This window comes from Vulpes vulpes, chromosome 9 (genome assembly GCF_048418805.1).
Source record: "Vulpes vulpes isolate BD-2025 chromosome 9, VulVul3, whole genome shotgun sequence".
Lineage (NCBI taxonomy): Eukaryota > Metazoa > Chordata > Mammalia > Carnivora > Canidae > Vulpes > Vulpes vulpes.
In genome coordinates, this window is record NC_132788.1 from 28,746,630 (window position 1) to 28,758,670 (window position 12,041).

The 12,041-nt window shown below is 36.4% G+C and overlaps 1 protein-coding gene across 1 annotated transcript in view; it reads right to left on the bottom strand.

Annotated features, from left to right (window-relative positions):
- Nucleotides 1-12,041, bottom strand: part of GALNTL6 (polypeptide N-acetylgalactosaminyltransferase like 6) — a 1,143,667-nt gene that overhangs the window by 642,262 nt on the left and 489,364 nt on the right. The window contains exon 4 of the mRNA XM_026017526.2: nucleotides 4,460-4,598. Within this exon, the coding sequence (XP_025873311.1) occupies nucleotides 4,460-4,598 (139 nt within the window). The remainder of the gene's footprint in view (nucleotides 1-4,459; nucleotides 4,599-12,041) is intronic.

The window sequence follows — 12,041 nt, forward strand, 5'->3', positions numbered from 1 at the left end:
TTGTAAAAATTCTTGTATATTTTCCCAAGAGTTGAGATATCACAGAAGTTTTCCTTAATATTCAGTATCTTATTTATTGTCAAAGTCATGAAGCTATCTCAAGAATATAAATAAAATGTAAAAGAAAAGTTAAATGAAAAGGAAAAGCCACAATTCAGAGTAGAATTTTTTAGTACAAAAATATCCCAGCTACTCAGTCACCTTATAAATGAATTTTAATTAGTGTGTATGTACATGACTGCGTATCCATATAAACATGTATTCTTTTATAACGGCAAAAAATGAATTTCATTTCATGATGCATTTACTGAATCCTCTGTAAAGCCTACCTCAATGCTCCTATTATACATGATTCTTATGTAGCCTAATCTCATGCATTTCTTCTCTTCATAGGTGTAATTTCATCTTGCACATATTAATTATATCACATTTGGGAGAGTATTTGTGGTAACTATTTATAACTTTATTTATGTCTAGGGAGTAATACTCATTCAAATATTCTTCAATCTTCTCTTGCTAATAATACATTGATACGGAAGTGTATGAGTTTCTTTTCTATGCAAGCCACCCATCCTTCTATGGTTTTCTACTTCCCTATTTTATATGTATTTTTATTCTAAATATATGCTCATATTTCTTATCTTGAACTGGAAGTCAAAATGAAATGTTCTACAGTACACAGAGATGTGGCATCCTAGAGGAGGGACTGAATACAAAGAAAATGCACAATCAATATACAGGTGAAGGAAATTGAATTGTAGTAAAATGAAGCCACGCCAACAAGATACCCACTGACTGATAATATGTCACGCAGAAACTCTCATAGCAAAGTTCTTATCATCATTGCATTAAATAAAATACAAAAATAATACGTTTTAAGGACAGATCTCGGGTTGAGCCGAAGTACTATGATAGTAGACATAATTAGGCAGCAACTGAAGAAGGAGTATTTAAAATGCACAAATGGGTCTTCGAAAAGTATAACAGTCAACCAAAAGGGTAAAGGTATGAATAGGGAAGAAGGGGTAAAATATTTGACAATACCGAAGTTTAGATGATAAACAAAATGAAACAAAAAAATTAAATTGTAATATACAAGATAGGGAGATGCTAAAAGTTTTGGAAAAATGTAAGATATTTAAAAACATAAATTAGACCCTTGAAATTTATTATTAGGATATGGGTAAGAATGATTGAAATATTGGGCACATGCCAGCTGATTTTCCTAAATCTATGGCTCCCCGTTTAATGAGAATATATTCCTGACTTAATGAAATAATACAGCCAAAGGAAAGCTGTTCATTTTTATGCTAGTGGACAAGAAAGAAGCAGGACAGCTAAAAGAAGAATGTGTTCTGGATTGAGATTTCTGAAATAACTCATGTTCTAAAAATTGAAAGTTCTTTACAGTGAACGAGAATATACACTAAGCATGTCAAACAGCAAGAACCATGATTTTTTTTTTTTAAACTTAATGTAAGAGTATGAATGAGAGAGCACTTGTATATACAGAGAGAGTGATCCATAGGGTAGAACAGTGGAGTTAGAACTACAATTCTGTGTTTGGGAATAAAGACCCCTCAGCAAGACTGCAAGATATAATTCCCCAATATTTTCCATGACACAATCCCAGAGCAAAGAAAATAAATTTTTCTCTTCTGGCACCTTGAGCCTATAATTTGAATTGGCTAATGGAGAACTGTTATGTTTGATTATAAAAGTCACACAAATTTTGCATTCTCTTCCACAGATTCTGCCAATATAAACAAGCTGTGGTCAATTACCTGCAGCCTAGTTAACTGGTAATGCTGGATGCAGTATGTGTCAGTTTGCTTTCATAATTTCAAGAACCACTCACACAGAGCTGCATGCTTTTGTGGTTATCTGTGCGTACATTTTGAGAAGCATATGTAAGGTCAAAAGCACACGACTTTCAACACTGGGATCCCTGTAAGATTTATTTTGTTTTAGGCTCTCAATTTCCTACACGGAGGACCTTGACCAAATGAGGTTGCATTGGATCTGTTTTCCTGCATCTGAAAGTTAGATACTAGACTAACTGGGGTAAACTATCACTCCTAGTTGTCCTGCACTTAAGCCTTTGATGTCATCCATCTTCAACCCTCTAATAAAGTTTTTTCCTAAGGGTGCCTAGGTGGCCTGGTAGGTTGGGCATCTGCTTCAGCTCAGGCCATGATTCCAGGATCCTGGGATCCAGCCCCACGTAGGCTCCCTGCTCAGTGAGGAGTCTGCTTCTCCCTCTCTGTCTGCTACTCCCCCTGCTCATGCTTTTTCTCAAATAAATAAAATCTTTAAAAAAAGGTTTCTTTCCTATTTTAGTGTCATTTTAGTAGAGGACTATCCCACTAGATATCTAGCCTCAGTAATTAAGTATGGTCTGTGCCCATATTTTAGCCACATTTGTCTCCCCTAACATTTAGAATAATGCCCTCTGACACCATAACTCAATAACTCTAATAAAAATTTCAAAATATTTTTCTTTCCATTTTTCCGTTTTCTTTTTCATTATTGCCTAAGAATATCTTTTCTCAAAAGGTGGAGTTATGCTAAAAATACACTCTCTGAGAAGAATGGGAATATCAGCCTTCTTTTGACTTCAGTGATTTTCTGCACTGTTTCCATCTGCAATTCTTTCCACTTGAATACACATTAAAAGATTGGAAGTGTGGGGGTGGGGGAGGAGGTGGATGGAAATTATTCTCTGAGCACATTTATTATGCCAACAATGCAATTTAAAGCATCTTTGATGGTGTGCAATTAGGTATTAAAATTTCTCATAACTAGAAATGTTCTCGGTCAGTGGGAATTACTGTAGATAATTTCAGGTAACTTGGGAATAATTTGGCTAGCTAGAAGGCCTAAACCAATATACAAAGCATTCAGTTTAGGCAAAAATTGATTTGTTTTCACATTAATCCTCTGCTTAACTATATCAAGAAATCCAAAATCACATAAGACCTGAGAAGGAAACCAGTAATATTTTAATATTTATTAAAAGGTAATTATTTTAACCTTTAATATTTTAAAATAAATTTATAAATACACAATATGGCAACTAAAAACTGATCCACCAAACCTTAATTTGCTGATTTTTTTTGAAAGGGTTAATTATTTTTGTACTAAATTAAGAGTTTTGTTGTACATTACTGGTTTGATTTAGGTTACCATCTCTATTTTCATTAGTAGCGCTTATTTTTTAAAGATTTACTTTTTTTTTTTTTTTGAGCGAGATAGAGTGCAGGCAAAGGAGCAGAGGAAGAGGAAGTGAGAGAATCTCAAGCAGACTCCCTGCTGAGCACAGAGCCCAACATGGGGCTCTGGATCCCAGGACCCTGAGATCATGACCGAAACCGAAATCAAGAGTCAGAACCTTAACCAGCTACAGCACCCAGGGGCCCTGCCGATATTTTTATTTTCTCGGATTTTCTTCCTTTCACACCAATGATTCCAAAGGGATATTGAGGTGCAGGCAAGGGTAAACATATTAGCACAATTGGATAGATTTATCCAATATGTATGGCAATTCTACAAACTCCAAATTCTGATCATTTAGTATGCTTTTGGCTTACTTTTGGCATTGTATATGCTAACAGGAAAATCATAACAGGCTAAGAAAAAAGTACAGTAAGCAATGTTAAGAATAGATCGGGGTGAGATTTTAAGAAACTATATATAATTCCATTCTTGCTTCCTTTTGCACATGTTTAACTATGGTTCAGTAAAAACTGAACTCAGTGTTAATTGATAAGCCACAATTTGTAAAGTGATAGGAAACTGAGCAACCAATCATAGCCTTTGGATTATGGATGTATTTATTGTAGGCATTCTTTATGGAAGATGTAGCCATAATGGCACTGAATATGGCTGCAGTGAAAATGAAGTCATATATATGTGGGCAGGTCTGACTGTGCTAATCACCCAAAAAAAATCTGCTTTAACATTTACATGATCAAAGGTAAAAATATGGGTAATATCTTAAAATACTTTATTTTAAATGTTGATAATACAGGCAATTCAATGAAAATGTGAATTCAGTTTTAGAAAGCTGGTACTTATTCCCTTTTAACTTTAAAAATTATTCCAAGTTATTTACTTATTTTTAAATTTTATTTATTTATTCATGAGAGACACAGAGAGAGAGACTTAGTCATAGGCAGAGGGAAAAGCAGGCTCACCACAGGAGCCTGATAAAGGACTCAATCCCAGGTCCCCGGGATCACCACCTGAGCTGAAGGCAGTCAACTGCTGAGTGACCCAGGTGTCCCAAATTATTTCAATTTAAATGAAACAAATTTAAGATCATGAAATATAAATGTATTTTTAAAAAATTATTATGGCAAAATTTATAGTTACATATCTTGCTGTGATAAACATTGAATATAATTTTTTTAAAAAGACTAAGAAAACCACTCTGCATGTGGAGCTCGCTTATACTCACTTAGCATGGCGAATATCTGGCAGGGACCGCTCCAGAGCAATACTGTTGCTGACAAAAATATTGAAACCATTTTCCCTGTAAGCTGAGTCATCACGGTCCTCTTCAGTGAGGGGGTAAGGTTTCCCATGCTCACCTTTCCCTAGCAGAAGAAAACAAAATGCGATTATCATCTCTACAAAAAACATTTAATTTTCCAGAATAGATAGGAGAGTTAAATCACTCCTGTAGTCACCTGTTATGATGCTCCACAGAAGGCTGTAAGAATATGTTGATTGATTTTGCAATTCTTTTTTTTTTTTTTTTTGAGATTTTATTATTTTGTCCCTGAGAGACAGAGAGAGAGGCAGAGACAGAAGCAGAGGGAGAAGCAGGCTCTCTGTGGGGATCCTGATGTGGGATTCAATCCCAGGATCCCAGCATCACGACCTGAGCCAAAGGTAGATGCTCAACCACTGAGTCACCCAAGTATCCCAACATAGCACACAACATCAAAGTAGAAAGTAGAATCATCTTCCAGAGAGAGCCACTGTGAAGATTTTAAGTGTATGTTTTGTAACATCTGTGTGCAGCTTGTAATAAACACATTGTCTTATAACTTGATTTTATCCAACTTAATTGTACAAAAAGCCATATTTTCATTTACTTCCAATGGTTGATTTTATTTCATTATATCCCAATTTGCACCATTCCATGCTATTTCTAATTCTCCCTATTAAAACAATGTTGAAACAAACATCTTTGTTTATGTATTCCTAGTTATGTATTTTTGGAAGAGGAAGGATAATTCCTACAAATAGAATTTTGAATTTCTGTAGGGTAACTTCTGATAATTTTCACACATCTTCAGAAGCATTGGATAATATTTTGACATTTACTGGTGAAATATATATTATTCATACTTTAGTTTACTTTCTCTTGATTACTTATAAAATTAATAATTTCGGGATCCCTGGGTGGCTCAGTGGTTTAACGCCTGCCTTTGGCCCAGGGCACAATCCTGGAGTTCTGGGATCAAGTCCCACATCGGGCTCCCTGCATGGAGCTTGCTTCTCCCTCTCCTGTGACTCTGCCTCTCTCTCTGTCTCTCTATGTCTGTCATGAATGAATAAAATCTTAAAAAAATTAGTAATTTCTTATGCATTTATCATTTTTATGTTTTACATTGTAAAATGTTCAGAGTTTATAAACAATTTTCTGTTTTTTAAAACAAATTTTATATTATGTTTATTAAAGTTATTTTTTGGTTTTCAGAATAATTTTTATATTGTGTTTATTAAAGCTTTATTAATTATATATATTCTAAATATTTTCTAAGTTTACATTTAAATAGTTTTATTTAAATCTAATTTAAGACTTCTGGTTTCCAGTTCTGCATGTAAGAAGCTTGGAAGTTACTACTCCATCCTAACAACAAGTACAAAGCTGAACAGACTAAAAAAATCAACAACTCTTCTTGGCCCCTTAAGAGAAGAAAGGATAGAGGGCAAACAGCTGCCCCCAAAGTATAGGCATTTGAGGCTTCCCAGGGCAGGGACTCAGAAGTATAAGCCACTTGGGAACCAGTACCTGGGTAGGAAAATCTAACAACAATTGACAAATTGCTGGAGGTTCAGTTAAGTCTGAGTGTTAAAAAGTGCAGAGCTGGGGTGTTACCAAAGCCTAACCAATCTGGGGGAAGAGAAATACCCAACTCTAACCCACTCTAACCATCCTGTCCAACCAAAAAGGAGAGAAGAATCCTGAGAAAATATGACATTCACAGTCCAGAGGCATAGGCTCACTACAAGACTGAGACCTAAACATAAGACTGTTGAACACATCCTTTCCCTCAATGCCTCAAAATCACATTATAAAAGATCTATTTATAGTAATCCCTTTACTCAGTATATTATGTTTAGTGATCTGAAAAAAATATATAAGGCATACCAAAAGGCAAAAAACACAGTTTGAGGAGAGAGAACAAACATCAGAACCAGCCATGGCTGAGATGTTGGATTTATCAGAAAGAGAATTCATTTAAAAAAAATTTTTTTTAAGATTTTATTGATTTATTTGAGAGAAAGAGAGAGAGAGTGAGAGAGAATGAGTGATAGAGAGGGGCAGAAGGAGAGAGAGAGAAGCACACTCCCCACTGAGCAGGAAGCCCAATGTGGAGCTCAATTCTAGGACCCTGAGCTCATGACCTGAGCTGAAGGCAGATGCTTAACCACCTGAGCCACCCAGACACCTCCAGACGGGGAATTTAAAGCAACTATAATTAATATGTTAATGACTCTAATGGGTGAAATAAATAGTGAGCAACAACAGATGGACAAGATAAACAGAGAGATGGAAATTCCACAATGGAACAAAAAAGAAATGCTAGTGATTAAAACAACAACAACATTATAACAGAAATGAAGAATGCCTCTGATGGGCTTATTAGTACACTACTCACACTTGAGGAAACAATTTCTGACTTTGAGGATACATTAATAGCCTCCAAAACAAAAAGGCAAACAGGCTGAAACAAAAGAAGAACAGGATATCTAAGGATTGTAGAACAACTATAAGAGGTATAACATACAGATAATGGGAATGACAGAAGGGGAAGAAAATGAGAAAGGAAAGAAGAAATATTTGAAATAACGATGACTGAGAATTTCCCCCAAATTAATGTCAGATAGCAAACAACAGATCCAAGAAGCTTAGAGAACACCAGGACAGGACAAATATCAAATAAAACAAAACAAAATTACAAACTACATCTAGGTATATTATTTCCAAATTACAGAAAATCAAAGCTAAAGACAAAATCTTGGGCTATCTATACACCCTATCTATACAGGAACAAAAATAATAATTATATCTACTTTCTCTTCAGAAACCATGCAAGAAGAGAGTGAAATGAAATATTTAGAGTTGAGAGGAAAAACAAACAAACACCAATCTAGAATTCTGTATGCTGTGGGATTGTCCTTCAAAGGTAAAGGAGAAATAGACTTTCTCAGACAAACGAAACTGAAGAATTTGTTGCCAGTAGAATTATATTGTAAGAAATTGTTTTAAAAAGTTCTATAGAGAGGAGGAACTTCCAATGTGCACATCAAACCACAGTCGATCATGATAAAAGGCTGGAATGCAACAATCCTCCAGGGCATTTGGGAGAACCTGGCCAGTTATGCAGGCCGGCACTGGAGCTCCCTTTACCCTAGATCCTGGCAATGGATGGAGGTGGCTGTCCTCTGTTCCCTTCGGGAGAGATGGACTCCGAGGGCACAGGACAGTGGGAACTCTCCTGCTGCTGGGCGTCTTGCAATTTGTGCAAATCAGTGCCCTCACACCTGCCTCCAGGAGCATCTAGGGTAGTGTGGATTAGGAAACTGCGGTTCAGTACTCCTGGGGAGCTCTTGGGTCTGGAAGTGGAGATCTGGTTGCTTCCATCTTTTATTTTCTTGCTTCTCTCCTTGCACCTGGGAGAAGTGGGGCCACTGGAAACAAAGCCTCACTGGATAAACAGCTCATACTGAGCCCAGCACTGGCAAGGGGCAGGGTATCTCCACCCAAGCACAGACACTTGAGAATCAATGCGGTAGACCTTCCCCCAAAAGAAATGCTGGAAGAACAAGGGAAGAGCAAGTTTACTGAACAAGCAGCCCTGGAAAGCTCCAGGACTGAGAGAAAATAGTATATAGAACAAGAGATTTTTTTCATTACAATTCATTTAAATTTCGATTTAAAAATTTCCAATATTTTTTCACTCTTCCTACTTTAACCACAATATTTTACCAACTCTTCATTTTAAGCTTTTTCCTTTTTGACTTTCATATTTCTATAAATATATGTCATATATATTCTTCATTATTGGATTCCCTTCAACATGTTTAATTTAATTTTGGTAGATATATGACTTATGGATTTTTGTTTTCTCCTGTCTTATTTTGTTTTATAATGGTGGAAATTAGTACCCTCTAACACATGGACTGAAATACACCCAGAACCAAGTGGAACACCGTGTTGGTTCATTCTGTGAGACTATATTCTCTCTTCCTTCTAATTCTGCTCTCCTCTTTTATCTTGTTTCTGTTTTTGTGGTCCATATTGGGTCTCTATACAAGTTTTGCTGGTTTACATAAATTTAGAATTGAGCATCTTCTAACATACAGAACAAAATACAGTCAGAACCAAGAGGATCACCCTCAAGATCCCCTCAGGGAGATTATATCCTCTTTCCACCACCATTCCTCACCATCAACCCATTTTATTCCCAGGTTTTCTTTGTTTTTTCCTTATTCTTACTATTTTGTCTTAAAATTTGTTTTTCACTTTAGTGTCCTTTTATTTTGTTCTGTTCTTATTTTTCTTTTATTTTCTGGTTTCTGACCTCTTTGGAATCATCTAGGGTGTATTTTACTTAGGTCGTGGTTGATATTTTTAACTCTGCTCACTCATACCCTGCACTGGACAAAACGACTAGAAGGAAGAGTTTACCACAAAAGAAAGAATCAGAAGTAATGATCTCTGCCACAGAATTTCTGGATGAGGATTTAAATATAATGTCAGAAATACAATTCAGAAGTGCAATTATAAAATTACTCATGGCTCTGGGCAAAAAAGCATAGGGACTCAAGAGATTCTCTTACTACAGAATTGAGATCTAATCAGGCAGAAATTAAAAATACTTTAAATGAGATGCAGTCTAAGCTAGATGCTATAACTTGTAGGGTAAATGAAGTGGAAGAGAGAGTGAGTGGAGAACCATTTACCATTCAAATGGTCCTCAAAGGAAAGCTGGGGTAGCAATCCTCATATCAGATAAATCAAAGTTTATCCCAAAGACTGTAGTAAGAGATGAAGAGGGACACTCTGTCATACCTAAAGTGTCTATACAACAAAAAGACCTAAGAATTATGAATATTTATACCCCTAATGTGGGAGCTGCCAAGTATATCAATCAATTAATAACCAAAATTAAGACATACTTAGGTAATAATACACTTATACTGGGAGACTTCAACACAGCACTTTGTGCAAATGACAGATATTGTGAGCACAGCATCAACAAAGAATCAAGGGCCTTAAATGATACCCTGCACTGGATGGATTTCACAGATATATACAGAACTTTGCATCCAAACTCAACTGGATACACAGTCTTCTCAAATGCACGTGGAACTTTCTCCAGAATAGACCATATCCTGGGCACACATAAGGTCTCAACTGATACCAAAAGATTGCAGTTGTCCCCTGCCTATTTTCAGACCACAATGCTTTGAAACTAGAACTCAATCACAAGAAGAAATTTGGAAGAAACTCAAACACATGGAGGTTAAAGAGCATCCTGCTAAAAGATGAATGGGTCAACCAGGAAATTAGAGAAGAATTAAAAAGATTCATAGAAACTAATGAAAATGAAATACAACTGTTCAAGTCTTTGGGATACAGCAAAAGCAGTCCTAAGAGGGAAATACATCACAATACAAGCATCCTTCAAAAAATTGAAAAAAAAAAAAAAAACTCAAATACACAAGCTAACCTTGCATCTAAAGGAACTGGATGGAGAAAGAACAGAAAATAAAGCCTAAACCAAGCAGAAGAAGAGAGATAATAAAGATTAGAGCAAAACTGAATGGAATAGAGGCCTGAAGAACTGTAGGACAGATCAACAAAACCAGGAGCTAGTTGATTGAAAGAATTCATAAGGTAGACAAACCCCTAGCCAGCCTTATTAAAAAGAAAAGAGAACAGACTCAAATTAAGAAAATCATGAATGAAAGAGGAGAAATCACAACCAATACCAAGGAAATACAAACGATTATAAAAACATATTATGAGCAACTATATGCCAACAAATTAGGCAATCTGGAAGAAATGGATGCGTTTTTGGAAAACCGCAAATTACCAAAACCGGAACAGGAAGAAATAGAAAACTTGAACAGGCCAATAACCAGCAAGGAAATTGAAGCCGTCATCAAAAACCTCCCAAGACACAAAAGTCCAGGGCCAGAGGGCTTCCAAGGAGAATTCTACCCAACATTTAAAGAAGAAATAATACCTATTCTACTAAAGTTGTTTCAAAGGATAGAAATGGAGGGAATACTTCCAAACTCATTCTATGAGGCCAGCATTACCTTGATCCCAAAAGCAGACAAAGACTCCACCAAAAAGAAGAATTGTAGATCAATATCCTTGATGGAAATGATGTAAAAATTCTCACCGAGATACTAGTTAGTAGGATCCAACAGTACATTAATAGGATTATTCATCACGACCAAGTGGGAGTTTTCCCTGGGATGCAAGGCTGTCAACACTCGTAAAACATTTAACATGACAGATAACATCAATAAGAGAAAAAACAAGAACCATATGATCCTCTCGCTAGATGCAGAGAAAGCATTTGATAAAATACAGCCTCCATTCCTTTTTTTTTAAAAAAAAGATTTTATTTATTTATTCATGAAAGACACACACACACACAGAGAGAGAGAGAGAGGTAGAGACACAGGCAGAGGGAGAAGCAGGCTCCAAGCAGGGAGCCTGACGTGGGACTCCATCCCGGGTCTCCAGGATTATGGCCTGTGCTGAAGGCGGTGCTAAACTGCTGAGCCACCTGGGCTGCCCTACAACCTCCATTCCTGATTGAAACTCTTCAAAGTGTAGGGATAGAGGGAACATTCCTCAATATCATAAAAGCCATTTATGAAATGCCCACAATGAATATCATTCTCAATATGGAAAAATAGAGCCTTTCCCCTAAGATCAGTAATATGACATGAATGTCCACTCTCACCACTGTTATTCAACATAGTACTAGAAATACTAGCCTCAGCAATCAGACAACAAAAGGAAATAAAAGGCTTCAAATTGGCAAAAAAGAAGTCAAACTCTTCCTCTTCGCAGATGACATGAAATTGTATATAGAAAACCCAAAAGACTCCACCCCCAGATTGCTAGAACTCATACAACAATTCAGAAATATGGCAAGATACAAAATCAATGCACAGAAATCAGTGGCATTTCTATACACTAACAAGGATACTGAAGAGAGAGAAATTAAGGAATCAATCCCATTTACAATTGCACCTAAAACCATACCTAGGAATAAACCTAACCAAAGAGGTAAAGGATCTATACTATAAAAACTACAGAACACTTCTGACAGAAATTGAGTAAGACGTAAAGAGATGGAAAAACATTCCAAGCTCATGGATTGGAAGAATAAATATTGTGAAAATGTCTATGTTACCCAAGGGAATTTACATGTGCAATGCAATCCTATCAAAATACCACAGACTTTGTTCACAGAGTTGGAACAAATAATCTTAAAATTTGTATGGAATCAAAAAACAGCCATTTGTATGGCTATCCTGAATAGCCAGAGGAATATCAAAAAAGAAAACCAATGCTGAGAAATTCACAATGCCTGATTTCATTCTATATTACAAAGCTGCGATCATCAAGACAGTGTGGTACTGGAACAAAAACAGACACAGAGGGCATCCCTGGTGGCTCAGCAGTTTAGCACTGCCTTCAGTTCAGGGCCTGATCCTGGAGACTCAGGATTGAGTCCCACGTTGGGCTCCCTGCATGGAGCCTGCTTCTC